Source organism: Mercenaria mercenaria, chromosome 19 (assembly GCF_021730395.1).
Source record: "Mercenaria mercenaria strain notata chromosome 19, MADL_Memer_1, whole genome shotgun sequence".
NCBI classification, from domain to species: domain Eukaryota; kingdom Metazoa; phylum Mollusca; class Bivalvia; order Venerida; family Veneridae; genus Mercenaria; species Mercenaria mercenaria.
Genome location: NC_069379.1, coordinates 10,312,370 through 10,334,556, shown reverse-complemented (window position 1 = coordinate 10,334,556; position 22,187 = coordinate 10,312,370). Strand labels below are relative to the sequence as shown.

The following is a 22,187-nucleotide window of genomic DNA, read 5'->3' as shown; positions in this document are numbered from 1 at the left end:
AGAAATTATTTTTCACCAAAAATGTTAGGGTAAGTCCCTTTAAGTAGAAACAAATACATAGCATATAAAAATTACATTTTATGTGTGGAGAATATACGATCACAAATTTAAAAAATGGTGTTATATTATACATGCACGATATGATATCATACGTTGTACCTATTGTACAGGTTACACAGTACTTAGCTGATAAACTTTTCACAATTAATTTATATATGCATTTAGAAAACCAGTGCAGTCAAATGCACTGAAGATGTATAACATATAGCAGTAAGGTAGCAGTTGGTAGTTTCCAGCCACAGATTCGAATTGGCCAGGGTCAAAATCTGTCATTAGAGATAAAACCTTGAAGTGAAGGCAGTTTTGATGTTTGAAATATTTGTTGATGTGAGTTTGTGATTAACAAGTTTAAGAATGGTATGTTGCAGAAATTCTGGCAGATGCGAATGTAAGCTTGAGGGCATCATTTTCATATAACTGCTTGAAATGCATATATGCCACTATCAGCATTGAGCGTCTCGTGAACTGTCAAATGTCATATAGGCCTCACACAGTTGAAAATAGTGAAAAAAGTAATCGTTGACAGGTATTTTTGTCCAGCTCTGCAAGTAATACTTGAAACTGAGTACAGAATGCAAGTGGCCATTTGTCTCTATCCATTCCCCTAACATTTTAAGGCCAGTTGGAGATATGGCTAATTTGGGCTGAAATGTCATGTATTTTCGCGGGCTGAAATTATCTTTCAGGTGGCTTGTGGATTTAAAAATCTATGCTTTGTATGAAGTTTACTATGTATTTTATTTCTTCTTCAAGTAAGATGTAAACCGGTATCTTTTTATTTTCAGGTCTGCATCTCGTAAGATATCGGAAGCCGTCTGACTTGGCCACATCGCTCGGAAGTCTGAAGTACTAGAAAAAACCGCCATCTGCTACCTTAAGACATTTGTCAATTTTTGTAAGTACTATTTCATGCTTTCTTTTGTGTTGTTCAAGCTCTCCAGTATGTGTTATTTAAAAATCCGAGCTGAATGGATTCATAACATAGACAGATGTTGTTTGATATGGTAGAAGTTAAGGGAGGTAACTCTGATTTTACCGGGTAAGTAAATCTTATTTTTGTTTGTAGTGTAGGGTTTTCTAAAATTTCTAGGGGGAAACACATTTTTTTGTAGTTTTATATCAAATTTAAAGGAAGAAGGACTATTTAAAGGAAATATAGGTGCAACTTTTTGGCATTTTGTAAACACATGGCTTGTTTCAAAAGGCTCGGAACTGGATTCTGTGGTGATATTCTTTCGAAGATATTTCTCGAGTGGCAGGTATGATTTTAGTTCTTACAAATTTCTATTGTGGCTTATCGGTGTCAGGACATGACGACAGAAGAAAAGTGTAGAGAGTGGATACATCTTGGGTGCATTTAAGGTCCTGGAGTGAGGGAACATTTGCAGATATTTGTTTTTAATGTACTGGGAGATTGCTCGAATTCGTTAAAATAGGTAAGTTTGGCAACAACAACAACAACAACAACAACAACAACAAAAACAACAACAACAAAAGTGCATTGTAAAATATTTATTTAAAGCTATTTTATACTTACTGTATGTAAGGTAATATGAAAAAGTACTTGTAAACAGGGGCGGCTTTTCCTGAGCTTGCGGATTTGAAGTACAGTTAGTCTTGGGTAAGTAAGCTGTGCTGCTTTTAATTCTGTTCCTCAAGTATGCAGGGCTGTGCACAATGCTAATACAGTACATTTATGGCCATCATGTAATAGTAGGTAAGTCTTTTTTTAATGTCAGAAAGATAGATGCAGTAAGAAATAGTGTGTAAAATGGGCCAAATCCACAATATTGTAGACATTGTTTGGACTTGTGCAATTTGCAAGAAGAACAAAGCATTGTTTAAATATTGGTAAGATTTTATTGTCATAGATCATTTTCTTAGAATCAGGTGCCAGACAGTCCATGGAGATGCATGTCTTGGTCCTTAAGGTAGCAGTTGGTAGTTTTCCAGCCACAGATTCGAATTGGCCAGGGTCAAAATCTGTCATTAGAGATAAAACCTTGAAGTGAAGGCAGTTTTGATGTTTGAAATATTTGTTGATGTGAGTTTGTGATTAACAAGTTTAAGAATGGTATGTTGCAGAAATTCTGGCAGATGCGAATGTAAGCTTGATGGCATCATTTTCATATAACTGCTTGAAATGCATATATGCCACTATCAGCATTGAGCGTCTCGTGAACTGTCAAATGTCATATAGGCCTCACACAGTTGAAAATAGTGAAAAAAGTAATCGGTTGACAGGTATTTTTGTCCAGCTCTGCAAGTAATACTTGAAACTGAGTACAGAATGCAAGTGGCCATTTGTCTCTATCCATTCCCCTAACATTTTAAGGCCAGTTGGAGATATGGCTAATTTGGGCTGAAATGTCATGTATTTTCGCGGGCTGAAATTATCTTTCAGGTGGCTTGTGGATTTAAAAATCTATGCTTTGTATGAAGTTTACTATGTATTTTATTTCTTCTTCAAGTAAGATGTAAACCGGTATCTTTTTATTTTCAGGTCTGCATCTCGTAAGATATCGGAAGCCGTCTGACTTGGCCACATCGCTCGGAAGTCTGAAGTACTAGAAAAAACCGCCATCTGCTACCTAAGTGAATTGTTTTTACAGTGACTTGTGTGTATGGTAACATAATCAATCTAATATTTGCAAGCAAATCGTTACACAGTCCCGTATATAACTGTTCTTTAGGCGTTATAACTTAAATACATATTACATACATTATTGATCAAAATACATGACTGACAATGAATTTAATAATTGTACATCGTGCGATGTCACACAGTGTCGATATTATTTCAAAGAGCTTGCCTAGATTTGTTAAACGAGTTCTCATTGGTCAATGTGCAAATATAATGAAGATGCATATCAATATCTTAACCAGTGAAATCCAGTTTTGTTAACAGATTAATTCAAGTAGCAAACTACATTGCCCAGTCATCCACTATGTTCTTTAGAGCTTAATTAAGATGCCGATAATAGGGCGGTTTCTAAGTAGTTTTTAGAAAATGAAGTTTGTCTTTAAGTTTAGAATATCAATATATGCCCGATAATACTTAAGTGACCTGACTAATAACAAAACGCCATATTGACAGACTAGTTTTACACCAATTCCATTCCAGATTAAATAAATGCTGTATGACTTTTTCTAAACATATTAATGACGTCATCGTGTAAGGTACATCATGACATCGCAATGTCTATATTCTTGGCTTGAGACACTATATTTATTGTGCACTCGCTATTATGCCTAATTTGAGGCATTTCTTTTCATTAAGTAGATTTAGCTTGAAAAGCGCTTATGCTCATTACTATTATGAAGTAGCGTAAAAAAAGTCTGGAAGTGAACTCTTCAGCGCTTAGGTAATCAGAATATTAAAGGTATAATTATGTAAAAGATAAATAACATAGAACTCCTTTTATCACAATATGCTAATGATACAACCAATATGCTAGATGGAACTGAGAAGTCTTTAAATCATACTCTGCACACTCTAGAATTTTATGCAAACGACTAACATAGAGAAAACAAAAATAATATGGATTGGATCCATGAAAAGTAGTAATTGTAGTGGGAGTCAGAATCTTTTGAACTATTGGAGTTAATTTCACAATTAATTTAAATGATATAGTATCTGTAAATTATTTGGCAAAAATGTTGTGGGTAAAACTTTAGCTGTACCAAAAATAAAACACCTTCATTGAGTTTATCTGACTCAAACACAGACATGATCAGATCAATACAAAATTATTTCTATAAATTCCTTTGGAATTCTGGACCATATCAAATAAAAACAAGAAATAGAGGATATTTGTTTGTTTCAGTGAAATATCAATTTTATTTCACAAGTGAGCATCAAAAACTGATATTTTCACGAGTGGCGTAGCCACGAGAGAAAATGACATTTTTTGGTGCTCACGAGTGAAATACAATTGATATTTCACTGACACAAACAAATTTTCTTTTTATTTTATGTGTAAAACACTACTTTTGTTGCGTAATTTATAAAATGTCGAAAATCGCGGGAGAGATCAACAGAGAGCATAACACAAATGACGTCATTTTAACGACGTCATGGTCATTATGGTCCCCGGTATTTATAACGCTCGGTATACAATTTGACTTCGATCGCGACGGAGGACTGGAACTAGGTCGGCAAAAACAGTGAAAAATAAAAATGATAATCTACTTGTTCAAAACTGTGGATTATCACTTATATTTCACTGATAAAACTCTATAATTCACTGGAAAACATAAAATAAATGTCTTTAAAAAGACAAACGGCGTAGAGATAATAATGTTTGGCGCATGAAAAATTCAGAATTAAACAGAATGTACAGACAGAAAATATTTGGATATGCATATACGAACACATTATTCATTTGCAAATATTCCAACTAAGCAGCAAATTTAAATGATCAAGAAGTATCCTTTCAGTGACAGAAGGTCAAAATGATTCGACGTCCTGGGCTGATTCTGAAATAATTTCGTGTTGGGCCAGAATCCCCCATAAGTAACCCACTAGCACAATATGTCGACCAGCGTACAATTAGTTGGACTGGAAAAGGCTAAAGCAGTTGACATGAAAATAAAACCCTAGCTTTTAAATCACTAGTGATCCCCATAACTCTAATTGCTTGATTAAGTTCTCAGTTCAAAGCAAAATATAAAACATTTGCAGATTGGGATAACTTCAATAAACGTTGAAATCTTTTTATTTGGGTAAAGTAATAGGTAAATACTTACATAATATATGATGGAATAGTGATTTTTAAATCTAATTTGCACATTGTTGTTGTTTGCATAGTCATTATTTTCATGAAATTGAAAAAATTTCAGGTGACCCACTGGCCTTCATTGTTGTTGTTATTGTTTTTGTCTGCACTTGCCAGAGCGAGGCTCCAGTGGGGAAAGACCCCTGGTGTCAAATTTTGTAGGGAATAACTGTTTCGTGAAATAATAACATAAGAATTGTTGAATTTTCTGCTTTATTTTCACGAAGAGCATGAATTTGCCGTGTGTGCGAAACCGCGTACAGTCCGACACCTGGTACACTGACTCGACAGTTACAACCAGCCACCACTCATTGATAAGCGAGGTACGCAACGGGGGAAGAACTTTACTTTCGATTTCTCTAGCGGTGATAAATTACTAAAAATTTTAAATTAGAATATATCATTTTAGTTTAGGGTAACAGAACTACTAAATATGTTCCATTTAATATGTGCCTTCTGATGATCAATGTCATTTAAGAATAAATGGTTTATCACCTCAGCGCGCACCTGTTCCGTGTCCCGATTACTACAGAATCTAGGTCAAAATCCATGTTATTCAGCTAACGCCGAAAAAAATATTGCCTCTCCGTCCTATGATTATAGAGGACTTAGAATGATAAACATAGAAATTTTTATGATATCTTCAAAATTTACATGGATCAGGAGGTTGTTGACTTATTATACTAAATACCGTAATTTCTATTTTGAGATCTTTTAATTTTTAGTAAACTTGGAGATGATTCTAAAATTCAAATTTTGGAAAAACGTATGTTTAGGGCTTATACATTTAAATAAGCAACATTCAAAGAAATAGGTTGATTTTTGCACTCTGCCTGTCTTTTTTTATACTTCTATGTTCAAAATAGGAGGCACTAGCTTTTGCTATCCAATGTTTGTAAATAGGGGTGTGATTTTAGTAGATGACGTTTTGGACAGTAATGGAAATTTACTATCATATAATGCGTTTTCAAACAAATACAACATACATACTAACTTTTTACAATGCCAAAATATTATAGAGTCTGTCAGAGGATTTTTATCTGCCATGCCTTTTAACACGTTGCCAAAAAAGAAGAAAATAATTAACAGTCAAAGGAAAGGATATAGAGGTATTTATGACCATGTCTTAAGACCCAAAAGATAATAGGTAAGGGTAGATTTCTCGAAAGCACAGAGCACCACAAACACAGCCTCAAAGTCACACATTTGCAAAGTAGGCCCACAACAAAAAGAAGCTGAAGCGAAAACAGCGCAGACACTCGTGTATAAAAGGAAATCACACACAATAGTTCTCCAACTTCCAGGAGAAAATGGAATGATGAACTAAATTGATATGATGACTTTAACTGGAAATATTATTAATTATTTGGTTTGTTACTGACCCTCTACGGAAATATGTAGGGTCAGTATGCTTTATAGAGGGCGAGGCGAAGCATGTACATATTGACTTTAAGCACTTAGATTAAGTACATTACGTTGTAAGAGGTATAACTGGTAATGCAAAGACTTATAAGGATGTAAGAGTTACTTCCCCTCAATAGTATATTTCTGTCTTGCTTTTACAATATTCGCTTGGCAAGGCAATTTGTGTTTTAAAAAATAAATAGATAAAAAGACTATTAATTTATGTCTAAGTTCACAAAGCAACATAAATAAGTTAAAGGTCCAATACTAAGGAAAGTGAACATTTTAATTTCTTTTAAAAAGGACAGAAACTATTTCATTTTATTGGAAAATGGAAGTTGGTATGTAGAAATTCGAAATAAATCGCAGTATATGTAAAATTATTTTTCTATGAAGTATGAAGAAAATTAAAAAGACCTGGGGGGTCATTCTGTCGATTCATTGAAATTTCAACATAATACACATACATTTCTTTGAGTTCCAAAGACCTTCTGTAAATTTTGACCTGCCAATCTTCATTATTTAGTGTCTTGCAGAAGTCTATGCACTGGCTATGAAAAAAATTGCCAACTCACTTTCCCTTAGTAATGGACCTTTAATGTATAGGTTATAGAAAATTTATTGACTTTCTAATGCAATTAAGTTTGCCGAAACGGAGCGCAGCATAGTGAAAGCAAAACTTAATGTATTAGAATGTCGATAGTGCATCTATAACTGATAGTTAAAACGCCCCTTTTCATCAATCAGCGATATCTCTGTCTCAAGTAAACTAAATCACACAGAGAACTCTTCTTTGAAATTAACTTAAATCTGTAGGAATATATATATATTTTTAATTTGCACATTTGTACATAGTGACTTTTTACAATATCTTATTAAAAATCTGTTTCTGTTTTATTTTGCAAAGGTGACTTTGAGAAAAAAGTTTAAGATTTGAATTTGAATTTGAATTTCCCTGGGAGGTGTGGCCAACACTATTTGTACACAAGATGTAATTATAAATAATCCTCATATAATAAACAAACGTGTTTATAAACATGGATGGTTCCAAACTGAAGGGAGTCCATGCTAAAAAATAATGACAAAATACTATACATATCGCATATCCGTAGCCCTGACCAACCTATAAACAAGGCCAGTTTATTTTATAAGTACAGCAACACTGTTGACCCATTTAAACGAGGAGTTCACTTATCGAGTAGTTTGCAGACCACAATATTACATTCTTATTCAATGAAAATATAATATGCAGGTTTAACTCATAATAAGCTAACAGTTCTGTTAAAGCAAGTACATGCATAACTTAAAATTAAAAAAAAACAAAAAACAAAACAAGACAAAGTAATAACAACTGTGCAACATTTATATAGTAAGCGCATTCTGGTTTATATTTAGACTAGTAGAGGTAACTGACCTGCGGTCTGCATTTGAATTTAATGAACAATAGGAAATTTTGGATATGTATAAATAGCAACAAAGTGTGCACTTCCCGGTAAATGCTGTATTAAAACCGTGGAGATAATAAAAAGAGTGAAAGGTACAGAAAGGTAAAACTTTAACAATAAATGTACAGCTTGCATTAAAAAGAAGAAAAAATTATTTACATAGTTGATCCGTTCATAATATAGACACATTATTTATAGTATGCAGTCCCTGTTTTGGAAGTTGCTCCGCCTCCCTGAATGCGGGAAATCCGTAGTAGGCGGAAAAATGAATTATTATTAAATGTGTACTACTTCATGGTTAAGTGGTTATGAAATAATATGAAAATAAGTTGGTTAATTTTTTTTTTAATTCTTCGTTTGTCATTGGATAAAACAGATCTTTGAAATATAAATATATGTTGAGAGCAATACAAATAAACTCAATTTGTGAAATGCAATCGAGACACTAATTATTGTGATTTCAATAGCCAAACCAAATAAATATTTTCAACACTCCAAACCGACGGGACAGAAATAGTTTACGTTAGTTTGAAACTCGACGCAAGCTTTAGGCGTTGCCTCTAAACTGATATAACAAAAACTGACTGCTTAATACTTAAACAGAAGGAACGTTCGAGTTTATATTTGCATCTATATTCCCACGACACAATATCCCTTTATATATAACATTTTTTAAAACTCGATATAATATGTCGTAAATTGAAGATGCAGTGGTGTGGAAATGGAAAACAACAGATTATTCTTTTCATTTTGATTCTTCTATATTTGAAGAGTACAATATGCAATAAAGTGATTGGCCACAGGTAAACATGAAGATGGAAATATCTGACTCTCAGGTAACTGTTTTTGCGGTAATTTGACAGCGCCTCATTACCACCTAAACAGTAACCCCCGAGCCGGATATTTCAATCCACACCTTCAACCAGTGAAAGATACTTAATTTTATTTCGCATTTAAGGCGATCACTAGAATAACTAGACTATATCACGTTTGTGATTATATGTGAAAAGCTTAGCATTATTGTTGAAACAATAAATGCCAAGGAAATATGGAAACAGTTACTGATTATATTTCTAGACAACTTAAAAGATTTATGATTTGAGGCACGTTTAGACAACTCCGTTTCCCTTGGAACAGGTCTGATATCATGATCTTCAACGCAACAATAAACAGTGGTGTAATTCACCACTTATGCCTAATTCACATTTGACCCAGACGCAGTGCGATAAAATAGTCTACGATTTTCCTTGCGTTTTTTTTTTGGGCATCGTAGGTAGCTACGGGCTACGGCGTATGTGTTCGCATTATATACGAGCATTGTGTCATTGTTTTGTACAGTCTCTCGGGGAAAGGCCGGGAGAAATCCGTACGGACGCTGCGCGGAGATTTTATGGAAATCGTGCAATTTCTGTGCATTTGTCGCGCAGTCTTCGCAAGCTTCCCATGGAAGAAGATACGGTGACGATACCTCTGTCGGGCCTGCAGCTCATCAAGGATGGCCTGGGTTTCATTCAATGTCTACTCTGTTTTCCTAATCTGCCTTAACTGCAACCGCAGATATGCCACTCTGAATCTTAGTGGTATTTTCATTTTTCTGAAGAGACGAATAATGACAACATGCTGGAGATGGCCAATATATATAACCATCTGAATAATGTTTTGCCCATATCAAGGCCGCCGCACGGCAATGGTGCAGCCGCTGTAAGGTTGCCGCGCAATGATTGCTCAGTATCTGTGCGATTTCAGGGGTACTGCACGGGCAGCGAGCGGCAACCATGCGGCAGCTGTGCAAGGGCAGTGCGAAGGTCCCATGAGTCTAAAACCTCCGTACGATTTCTTTTGGGCGCCATGTCCACAGAAAGTCGTGCGTTGACTGCACGATCAGCGCGCGGCCTCTTTTTTGCTTCTCACGCAGTTAATATTGTCGTCCAGTTAATAAAAACAGAAAGCTTTATTACTATGAATTAATGTATAAATGACAATGAAAGAAAATTGTTGGACTGATTCATACAAGCGCACGCACACACGCGTGTGCACACATACATACACACGAACACACGCACGAATGTGTTTGTATAATATAGGCCAAAGAAAAAATATTTATCAAAAAATATGAACATATATTTTTTGGACAAATATCCATTTTGCCATCTCTGCTTAATTGAAAGTTACAAATATACATTTATTTTTTAAGTGTAATTATTTATTCATATACACAGAGTGTTATATAATTTATTGACAAAGAACCATTAAATTTCTGTCATATGTCCACTGACTATTTAATTATACATTTGACCCTGTGTAATAAGCAGTCTCGTGCTCCAAACACTTCCCGAATTGATATTTTGTTCTTCTTTCCACCTACTTTAACCAACCACATTACACCTCTCCTTTGTCTGACTGCTTGATATAGCTTTGACAGTGTTTTAATTTAAGATATGCTTTCTAAATTTCAAAAAAAAAAATGTTTGACAAAAGACTTGAGGAGACTCATGAAAGGAGAACAATGTCTATACAAATGTACTAATAAACATTATTGAAAAAGGGGTTCTATGTACATTTCCCTCTGCTAGTAAGCACCAACGAGATGTCCGGAGAACATGGACCAGTTATTACCATCCATCTTTTCAACTGGAGAGAAACCATATGCATTCTGTACCCAGACCCGGTCGCCTTTCTTCAGTTTGGCTGTGACGGCAAGTGTTGACGTTAAAAAATTCCTATTCTCCTTTGAGTGGGCCAATAATGATCCGATGAATTGTCCATTTCTCAAAAGCTGAACGCTGCAAGAGTATCCGGGAATATTTGTTATAACGAGAAAGAAAGCGTAAACCCCTCTAACTGGCGCGGTGAAATGTCCGCTGTAAGGGTTGTACCCATTCCCGACGTTTGTGAATACATTGTTGAAAACAATGATCTGCTTTGTTCCCATGTTTTGGATTGTTCTCGATAGCCCGGCTGTAAAGGCGATTGGCATGTTCATTGAGACTAAAAGGAAAAACAAAGAAAAATGATTATATCAAGAGTAAAGACGACCGCCTTTAAAACAGGCGATTTCGCCTTCCAATTTACTAGTATCTTTGTCATTTTTTTAACAATTTTCTACACATGATTTATACTAAAATGGAAATTAATCTTCAGAATCGGCTATTTTTTGTTAATCGAACAAAGTTTGATCTGTTTAGTGCGCAATGTCAGCGATTCATTCGCTAAATGATCGCTTCATCAAGGATAAATCAGCTACATGTATTTTGTTTAATAGCAAGTTAATGAGTATTTTCAGAAATAAGTTATGAAATGAAACAGTTATTACATGGATGTTTGTGGAATTCTTCCATTTTTGGTCGAAGGTGACATTTGGAATTGATGACCTTAGTCTATCGGTCTTGCGAAACGGTTCTAAAGTTGTCCGTGTTACCTCGGACCAATCGTTGTTACTGCTTCCGAAACAAACACCCATCAAATAATTGTATAGCATAAACCCATACTTTGATACCAATTTTCCAGATCAGTGTTACTTTATATAAATTTGTATTTCGAAATACGTTTAAAACAGGTAAATATTTTGTGATGTAGATGAAAATAATCCTTGATAATGTGTTAGACTCGAAATGATAATCTCAAACAATGAATTTCTCTTGAATAAAGTTATTATTTGTCGTTCAGATGCGTATTATAAATATCGCTACGGCTAAAACTGGTTAAGCAAATAAAACACACAAACCATAATGATCAAGTTTTCTTTGAAGCAAAGAGACTGTATCTTGTAACTGGTCAAATTCCTCTGAATCGACGGGTTCTCCCTTGGTGCATCCAAAAACAAAAAATAATACGAGAAGTACGAGTGTGTAATACGATTTCATTTTGATAATTATTTCCAGTTATATTTTGAAAAGTTCACCCTACTTTTTCAAAAGCAGATCTACACTTGAATGCCGTAGTTCAGTGTGAAGTTAAACGCGACTCAAATGTAGATATATATATAATAATTATACACTGTGTTATTTTTTGTTGGGTTTACGTCACACTGACACAATACCAGGTCATATGGCGACGTTTCAGCTTTTGACGGTGCAGTGTTTCTTCACAGGTGGGCATCTGGGTAGAACCATGGACCTTCCGTAAGCCAGCTAAATGGCTTCTTCTTTCAAAGAATTCTATGCCACAAGCGAGGCTCGAACCTACATCGGTGAGAGGCAAGTGAATTGAAGTTACAGGCCTTAACTACTCGTTCACGTAGGTCACTCGCTGTATATATACAACCACATTTGCTAATTTTACAAAGCATGCTTTTCTCATGTATATATAGTGTAGAATCTTATTGTACATACCACATGGACACCATTTCAATATGATTTTCTCTACCATACAATGACGCCACGTTAAACTAACATGCGGTGACGACAATGTTTTTATTGCGACCAAGAAGGTCGCTACTATATTTCATCTACTGTTTTAGACTAGGACATATCAGAATCGAAATTATTTATAGCAAAACCGTGCTGCGCTCTCTAGAAATTATTACTCCCAACGTATAACCGCCCATTCATGCATAAATAATGCTCAAACACTCTTTTGCTATAAATCATTTCTGAATTCGGACAATATCCCTATGAATAATGGAAAAAGGCACCCATGAAAGAATAAATTACAAATAAACACAAACGCAATACGTATGCTGAATTTATCGCAAAAGAATAATTGATAATTTGAAAACTTGGCGTACTTTATTGCTGGCATTAGCAGCAGCAGTAGAAGCAGCAAAAGCAGCAGGAGCAGCAACAACAACAACAGTGGGGAGGACTGTTTATAATGTTGGCATAACTTTAAGTCCAACCCATTTGCTGTTCTTTTCATTTCAATATATGATTAATTATTATGTATGTTATGTATATATGTAGAAATGAAAAATTATATGCAATAAAATATGATTAAACTAAACAACAACAACAGTAGCAACAACAACAATATTTATTTAGCAAATTGGACATAACATAATGATGTCTTTGGCCGAACAACACCGTATGAAACATATGTGAATATAGTAAGATCCTTAAATGAAATATACACTGAATGCAATTATATTCTTAAGTTGTGTGCTTCCTTTATAAATATGCAAATATGAATTAGTATTTTCCTTTGCCCCGTCGACAACAAATTATCAAATTTTATCTAATAAGGCCAGTATATTTTATATGTATATCTTTATATTTCAGGAAAATCATATTTGTATCACATTGTTGACAAAGCCTATTTGCTCTTTCAAATAACGACCGGTCTCAAATTCTTGGTTATACGATGACAGTTTAAACATGTAAAAATATAGTTTAAAACATGTACATGTAAATATTTTTCCCTAACAAATTATTTTCAGTCTTATCTCGACAAAGTTCCTACGTAAAGAATCATTTGGATCTAACAAAATAATCATAAACATGTTTTTGCATACCAGTGACCCTTTCATGCCATATTTTTTGGTTGAAACTGGTTGTGCAAGCGGTTTTATAATATAAGAAAATAATTAATGTTAAAATGAAAACCAATAGATATAACCGTATTTTAGGTCTGTACATATTATATTAGGCCCATATTTACAGTAAGGCAAATTCAGGTCAATACATTGTGCCGAGTATGCAGTCTTTTTTAAGAACTCTTTCCATGCATACTGTAGAAATTGGATACACCATAATTATGTTCTCCATATACTGCTATAATTGGAGTTTGGGATTTTACACCCAGTATTGGTTTCCAGAGCTTGATCCGTAATATTTGTACTATATGGGTCCCAAACTTCAGCTCCATAAAGCAGTACTGGAGCCACCAATCGGACAAACAAAACGTCAGTTTGGTTATTACATCAAATTCTGTACTTGAGAAAATGGAATATACAAAATATACATTTTTAAACGCTTGGTTAGATAAAACTTTCATCGCTTCAGTTATGTCGCGTTGGCGTGCGGATGATTTATGTGGCACATTTAACTGGGTCGCGCTGGCGCTCATGCTAACGCACCTTAACGAAATTTCTTAAATTTTGCTGTGTCGTACAAAAAATGATTGGCAATGGTGGTTTCTCTTTTTTTTAAACATAGTGGCACATTCAAAATTCAGATTCGATAGAAAACTGACTCCTATATCTAATTGTTTATAGCATAAATTTCTCTGACTAGTGTCGAAAGCATTTTCATAGCCGACAAAAGCGCAATATAAGGTTCCCCGTACTTAATCACATTTTGAATGATACTATGTAAAATAAATATGCAGTCAGATGTACTTCTTTTACTTCGAAGTCCTTATTGAATATCCATAAAAGCATTTTCATCTCCACGCCATTTATTTGATGTATTTCGTAACTATACTAGCCGAAACTACTCGCTGGAATTCAACAAAACTTCACAGGAAGCTGCACTTTCCAAAGGAGATGCGCATATTATCTTCATGTTCCGGTGTGAGTTATAATTCAACATTAGTAAATTATAGCGTAACCCTTGTTTGAAGTATTCCTTAGCAAGACCTGGCTGATATTCGGCGAAACTTCATAAGAAGCTTCACTTCAAAGACAGAAGATTGGCATATACTGTGCGTGCTTTTTCTCAACAAATATTTCCTTGAGTTCTAAGAAATTTCTTTGGAAACTTCACTACTAAGTCTAGGTTTGTGCCCAGTGGATGAATTCCGGTTTTTGCGCTTTTGATATTTAGTAATCATACTTCGGGGAGCAGCCATCGGTTTAACCGATATTTTCTTTATTAAGCGCATTAGACTATGAGTTTAACAGCATAGATATTAAGTGGTGAGGGGCAAATGATTAAAAGATTCGAACTTAACCATAGGGACATGGAAGTCCCTCATTGTCAATTAAGCTTAAAAAGACACATTATTAGATAATACATAGGCAACATCAACATTGCCGTTATGAAAAGTGGACAGTATTTGCACTCTCCACTTCGTCCTAACTAGGATTTCCTGTCGAACTAAGCAGATGGCAGTGATGTTTTGAAAAGATTAAAATATCATTTTCAATCTTGGTCACGACCAGGATCTCAGTTTACAACATAATTGATTTTAAGTATTTTGTTTTTTCCTGTTAAGCCAAGTAGATGACAGTGATTGTGACAGGATGGTTGAACCGGGACAGAACTTAATTATTATAACAATTTAACACTCAGTAAAATAGGTTTATTTACATAAATGAATATTTACAATGAAAAGATAAATAAGTAATGATTAGAAGGGAAGAAAATCTAGAGCTGAAGATGTTTGAGTCCGAGATCTCTAATACAGCTCACAGTGACGTTTCACAGATGTTTCAGTTCTAATCAAGTAGGGTAGGACTTAAAGATTAACACAATTTAAAATATTGTTCCATCAAATCGCGAAGACATGGATCCCAATATCCGGTATCTATATTCATGAGCTGTCTCACCAACAGCTTGGCGGTTAAGGCACAACCATGGAAAGTTGACCCTCGGCTATAGGAATTCATATCCAGGATAGATAAGACATCACCAGGAAAAATGTCTTCTGATGGAGTAAGCTAAAATATATAGTAATCATCATAGCAAATACAAATAAAAGCACAAACTGCTAACTTGAAGTTGGGTACACAATACCTCCACAGACTCCCATAAATAATACGTGCTAGTTATACAAAGTATACGTGCTACTAAGTCCATACGTCACTTAAATACAATACGTCACTTTGTACTTCTATCAATTCTCAAGTTCATTGCTTATAAGACTATCTAAAGTAGAACTATGATAAAAATATAAGAAAATGGTGAAAAATTAAAGACGAGTGGATAATTAAGTGCAGCTATTATTTACAACCACATTTACATAATGCAATACAAACAAACATAAGGCAATAGCCGGCAGGAACGATAACTGTGTATTATCGACTACCATGTATCAAAACGGACACTTGATAGTTATGCGACACACGTGCATACAATATCTTTAAATTGCAATGACATATTTAATAACATACTAGTCAAACTATACATTGGTAGAACTTACAATACAATACAATGCCGTACCGGCGTTCCATAATTTACAGCTACGAAAAGTAAAATTCTTAAGAATTGACAAAATTTTATTAAATGAAATAATCACAATCCAAGAATAATACAAAATTTAACAAATAAAATCCTTACCTCGATCGAGCAAAATTAATTTCTACAAAGAATAGAATAGAGTGACATTCTGTCAGTCGGTAATGCGGTGTGCAATAAGCATATCTAGACTTGTCAATTTGTATAGTTATGTCCCGCCAAATATTGAATTTTGCACGTGAAACACGTCAGAACCGGATTATTTTTACCCGCGAAAGTAAATTAGACACTGCATGGTGTTTTTTTTTTTGTGGTTTTAGCGATAAAAATAAATTGCTGAAGTTAAAAAATGATTCACTTCCTTATTATTGAACCGAATTTAATGAAATTGAGATGGAAATCTAAGTTATCATATATTGTATCTCGTTACATACATACAATTACATACATGATGTATGAAATATAGTAATAAGTGAATTGTTTTTACAGTGATTTGTGTGTATGGTAGCATAATAGAATCTAATATTTGCAAGCAAACCGTTACATAGTCCCGAGGGCCTATAAATTACTTCTACAAATTACATATCATTGTTGTTTAGGCGTTATAACTTAAATACATATTACAATATTGACCAAAATACATGACTGAAAGTGTACTGAATAATTGTAAAACGTCCGATGGGCATGTCATATGTAGTGGCGCCAAGCCAGGGGCAGAGAGATGCATTCTGACCATCTTAATGGCAGCACACCTAGCGTTACAAAGGGAGAAACGCTCGAGTACCCTCTACACCTAAGTGGTATACAACGTTGAGCAAAAAGTTTAATTTAACACTTACAAAGCGAAAATGCAAGGCCAGATTCGCGTTGCGAAAAGCCGAAATTGGAAAAATAAAACGGCTCTGTCGCAGGGCAACAACCCGCTAATTAGAGAGGTCGCGGTGCGAAAAGGCGAAATTTAAGCATTACAACAGCAACACTAAATTATTTTATTGCACATCATCATTCATATGACTTTGGCAACGAACATTACAGAATACTTAACAGATTTGAACAAAAATATAGAAGCAAGACTACATCTTACACTTTCCTTATACCAGCACCTTTGCGAGTTTCCATTATATTTCATTTCTGAGCCAGTCCACTTCAAACAGGGTTTGCTTTTGCACTGTCTGCCACATAATTACCTTTCTCTGAAATCTTTCAAGCTATTACATTTAAAAAAAAGAAACAACTTTGCCTAATATCGACATTTAATGATTAGGCTAGATGTTTTGAGATTTTACCCTAAAGCAGAGTGCAATTTTAAATCCTTTGTTTTTAAAAAGAAATCATATACCATATACAATTTCTGATGGTCAGCTAAGTAATACTGATAGAGGAAAATCTGAAGGTGGTAGCAATGAAATTTACTACGGTTGTTGCAAGTATGATCAGATTTTATAGTGCTTTGTTTGTAACCAATGTCATATGAGTGTTGACTATATACCGTTTTTAGCTCATCCGATTTTTTGACGAAAAAAAAGATGAGTTATTGTCATCACTTGATAGGCGTCGGCGTTGCTTGGTTAAGTTTTATGTTTAGTTCAGCTTTTCTCCTAAACTGTCAAAGGTATTGCTTTCAAACTTTCAACACTTGTTCACCGTTAATAGCTGACCCTGTTCAGCAAGAAACCTTACTCCATCCTGCTTTTTGCAAGAAGTATGGCCCCTTTTGGACTTAGAAAATATCAGATTTCTTGGTTACGTTTTAGGTCAACCTTTCTCCTGAACTATCACAGCTATTGCTTTGAAACTTGCAACAGTTGTTCACCATCATAAGCTGACTCTGTACGTTACGAAACATAACTCTGTACTGCTTTTTACAAGAATTATTGGACTTAGAATATCAGATTTCTTGGTTAAATTTTATGTTTAGGTCAGCTTTTCTCCTAAACTATCAAAGCATTTGCTTTAAAACTTGCAACACTTGTTAACCATCAGTATTTGACTCCGTACAGCAATAAACATAACTCTGTCCTTCTTTTTGCAAGAATTATGGCCCCTTTTGGACTTAGAAAATATCAGATTTATTGGTTAAGTTTAATGTTTAGGTAAATATTTCTTCTAAAATAATAAAAGGTATTGCTTTGAAACTTGCAACTGCTATTCACCATTATAAGCTGACTCTGTACATTAAGAAAAATAACTCCATCCTGGTTTTTGCAAGAATTATGGCCTTTTTTGGACTTTAGAAAATCATTGGTAGGACAATTTTTCTGTTGTACAAAAAAGTCAGATGAGCATCAGCACCCGCAAGGCGGTTTTTTGTTATATATCTAGGTGACGAATGTAGGGATAATACACTTTTTTTTTGCATTAACGTCTGCAGAAGCCCACGGGAATGTTTGTGACCGATACCGAAGGTCGAAGTCACAAACATATCCCAAAGGGCTTCTACAGACATTGATACACAAGACAAACGTGTAAAACATTATACCACGACTAAATGAATAGTTTTCATAGGTGATGACTTCATGATTCTGGTACATTTTTTTGGTTACCATTCTGTTGTTCTTGGAAACGATAAACATGTTTTGAATATCCATAACAAGGGCCCAGAAATCAACAACTCTACAAAAAGGACGTAATTAAGGTCTTAAAACGAATTTTGTTATTTCTCGTTATTACAAACATGAAATTACCAATAATTGTTCATATTGCATAAAAGCTTGGTAAACAGGGGCACAATTTCAAGAATAATTAATTTACATTTGAGTTATTTTGAGTATGAACACACTTCGAGTACGAATGAGTATGAACGTAGAGTTTTTTTATATAGAAATTAGATAAAAACATACCGACTGATAATTGCCAAAATCATTTACGTTGTATATAATTCCTAAAAGAAAAAATCGCACAAGATAGACGTCATTCTTAAACATCCACGGTTATTTACAAAAACTGAATCGACGCCGACTTCTAAAAGGGGAGTACACAAGCGGAGAAGTGAGTACGAACATTGTCGGGGGCAGTACATTTGGTGTTGGTAACTGATACAGCAAAACATTCTACAGAATAGATTGCATCTTTCATGCTGCATGAAGAGGACTTTGATGAAAGAAAAAAGACGCAGCTACCAGATGTTAATCTGCGAAGAAAGACATATACGTCTTTGGGAACGCATTTCAAAAATAAAAATCATGTATCAACAGCACGTGAATTGCCTTGTTTGCACACGATTTTTCTCCCATTAATACATGGGCGGATCCAGTGAAAAATAAGTTTTTTTGCAAGATGTATTGTTAATGGGTTTAACGTCGCACCGACACAATTTAAGTCATATGCCGACACTCTAGCTTTGATGATGGAGGAAGACCCCAGATGTCCCTATGTGCATTATTTCATCACGGGCGGGCGCGTGTGTAGAACCACCGACCTTCCATAAGCCAGCTAGATGGCTTCCCCACATGAAAAATTCAACGCCCCGAGTGAGGCTCGTACCGACATCGGTTACGTTGCAAGTGATTTGAAGTCAGCGACCATGACAACTCAATCACGGAGGGCCCTAGGTGACGAAATGGAGACTTTGTGTTTGTTTTATGCTATTTCACTCTATGTACGATCACAAAAGTACGGCTAACGACTGAGAAGTCTCCGTTCAAAAACTAATTGATATAAAATTGGTTTCTTCCAATGCAATATCACAGCTTCGTGGAAAATGAAAGCAGGTTAAGGCCCAGTTGCTTTATTTCTTACACGGACTGTATGTGATTTATTTTTGCTTCATTGCTTCAGATGTTTATGCCCTCAGTGACGAAGACCCTGGAAGCATATGTGTCGTCCGAACAAACGAGGGGACATAAGGCAACTGTAAATTTTGTTTCTTTTCGCTTACTGGGTACTGCCTGTCGCTTGCATGGTCTTTGTAGCAACTTCCATTTGTAAGATCGTCCGTTCGTCAGTCAGTCCGTCTTTCACACTTTCTTTTGTACTCAGTCCCTCCTACAGTTCCCCCATATAAAACAGAACATTGTAAATGAACATTTTTAACATGAAGTCGACATGTACATATTATCAGGACTTTCATGTCCGATCATATTTCTATGGATTTATGGCCCTTTTGGACTTTGAAATATTACAATCACATAAACAGAAAATTGTGAAGTACTACCCAACTCGTCCGACAGTTCTAATGCCATTGAAATAAAACTTTGTCATCATCAACACAAAGTGAACATGGATGTTATATCAGGACTTTCATGTTTGGATTTGTTTGGTAGAGTTTGGCGTTTGTGGACTTTGAAATGTTACACATTCATCAGAATATTATATACGCAAATCTTCTTCCTACATTTTCATCCATATGAAACGAAACTTGGTATATATCACGCATATACAAAATTTCGAGACTTTCTTCTATCTAGACATATGGACCTGATTAGGACTTTATGTATCAAGCGTTTTCGGTGGTGGGTGTGTGGGTTATGCTCAAAGATACAGTGGCTAGCTGCTTAGACACGACATTTGTTAACAAGACTATTTTTACATTTTCTGAAGATGTTTTGTAGAAGGATTGACGTTGTTTCTAAATTTGCCAGCGTTTATTGCGTTCCGATCTATAGCCTTACTTTACGGTAAAATGAAACATTCGTCGAAATATTGAAACCGTATTCAAGAGACACGACTAGGCTTTACATATGATTTAAAATGATTGGCAGATAAATACGAAACTTTGACTGTATTTTATTACTTCATTGTGTACTTTAATAATTGTATATCGCGCCAAGTATTCTTCAAGTGCCACGTTGCTAAGATTAACGCTTCAACAAGCAATTAAGTCTATTTTATTTTTTATTTGTAAAATTTCTTTTACAATTAAGACTTCCACTTTTGAAATAAGCTAAACAATATTGGCGATAAGAAGTATATAATGTTGATATTATCGTGGTTATAACTAAAAGTTATGACCAGTGTTACCATCTTAATTAAAAAATGCACGTAGTTGATCACTGAATTTATGTTGAGAGTAAATGCTGAAATATGTAATGCTCGAATAGGGGTCCGAGAAATTAACTTGATTCAAAGCCGTTAAAGCGCCTGGCCAAAGAGAATGGTTGGAAAAGCTGATGGCATTTTCCCACATTGAATGTACACATAACCTTTAGTCAATATATTGTACACTAATATGTGCGTACATCCAATATGTGCGAGTTAATGTTGGTGTTAGAAAAGCACTGCTTTCAGTGTTGCAGATGAAATTACATTGTCGGAGCCATGATTCCTACTGCTGAATTAAATAAGAAATAAGAACACATGCCAGAAATGTGTTGTCTCTGTTGCAAATAAGTTACTCGAAATGGAATATTCTGGACCGATAGTCCAAAAGCGGTCTTCTCCGCAACTAGTACTGAACACCCAAGAGTGATTAAGATACACTTTAACGCTTTTCTTCAATATCGATTTTGAAAAAGAAAATGACGTCACTATGTTAGACTAGAGTAGAAACACATTCTGATCTTGTAATACGGGCCTCAAATTTCAAAATGTTATACTTTTATAGAAGCGTTCACTAAAATTTAAACATTTATTACTTCAAAAACAGCTGCATGAAAACATGGAACGTTGTTTAACTTTTATCACTGGAGTTGTTTGTATAATTTGTGTTTCCGTTAAGAAGTTAAGAAGTTGTTTCATTATAAATACATAAAAATGGAATTTGAAAACGTTTACTATTTTTGCGATAAACACGTGTATATCTTTACACATCTTAGAGCATACCACTTGACTAAATGGAAATTAAAAGCACTGAGCTGTATAATAAAAACTGCATGTGATTTGTTTCAAAGCAAGGACAATGGACCTTACGAAAAATGATAAAGATGATGATGACGACGATGATAATGATGATGATGATAATAATGAAGTATACATAATGTATTTATGATTTATGTTGCTTATCAAATACTTAAATGGAGCTGACATTGTTTTTGTTATTGAATTTAGGCCAGACAACACAGAGAGTTTGCTGGGATTCAAGACGGTACAACGATTCTGGTGTCCTAGGAAACGGGTATATGTCAAAATGATTAATGAAGTAAAAGACAGTTGAAACATTTCTTTTTACTGCATTTGCTTCTATTTAAAATTTTGCCGTTTGGGTTGTTCCTAAAGTCCTTATGATATTTGCTTGTGGTCCTGAGGTATGTTCAACATTTTTATTAACCCACACGAATAGACTCATTCAAATCGATTCTATGGTTGGTAAATGCCGCTCTGACTCGAATCAGTGGATGGCTTAACGCAACACCAACTTCACTTCCTATAACATTTTGTATTACGGTTACAGTTGATGGAAATAGTTTACACATGAAATTTAACTCACAAACACTCATTGTTTCAGATCAAGTCATGAACACCAGTCGGTAAAGGTGTTAAATGTCATTTGCTCCAATGGACCAGTGATT

General features: G+C 34.8%; 1 protein-coding gene and 1 long non-coding RNA gene across 4 annotated transcripts; one reads left to right on the top strand and one right to left on the bottom strand.

Annotated features, from left to right (window-relative positions):
• The first annotated feature begins 279 nt into the window (after positions 1-279).
• On the top strand, positions 280-2,625 carry LOC128551124 (uncharacterized). Of its 3 annotated transcripts, none has more exons than XR_008368630.1 (3): positions 280-387; positions 846-955; positions 2,564-2,625. It is a non-coding gene; the product is annotated as an uncharacterized LOC128551124 (long non-coding RNA). The 3 variants fall into 3 exon arrangements; XR_008368631.1 differs by lacking the exon at positions 280-387 and adding an exon at positions 554-572; XR_008368629.1 differs by lacking the exon at positions 280-387 and having other exon boundaries at positions 593-955.
• A 7,280-nt stretch (positions 2,626-9,905) lies between these two features.
• Positions 9,906-11,644, bottom strand: LOC123542182 (complement C1q-like protein 4). Its single transcript, XM_045327881.2, has 2 exons — positions 11,412-11,644; positions 9,906-10,675 (listed from the first exon to the last, which is right to left on the bottom strand). The coding sequence occupies exons 1-2, from the start codon at positions 11,548-11,550 to the stop codon at positions 10,257-10,259; spliced, it is 558 nt and encodes a 185-aa protein (XP_045183816.2). The 5' UTR covers positions 11,551-11,644; the 3' UTR covers positions 9,906-10,256.
• Between the last annotated feature and the right edge of the window lie 10,543 nt (positions 11,645-22,187).

Bases quoted from the DNA above. Each gene is read 5' to 3' on its own strand.
- LOC123542182 (XM_045327881.2), bottom strand. From the start codon at position 11,550: ATGAAATCGTATTACACACTCGTACTTCTCGTATTATTTTTTGTTTTT. The intron at 10,676-11,411 runs GTTTGTGTGTTT...TTTTCCTTTTAG, and splicing joins AAGAAAACTTGATCATTATG to TCTCAATGAACATGCCAATC.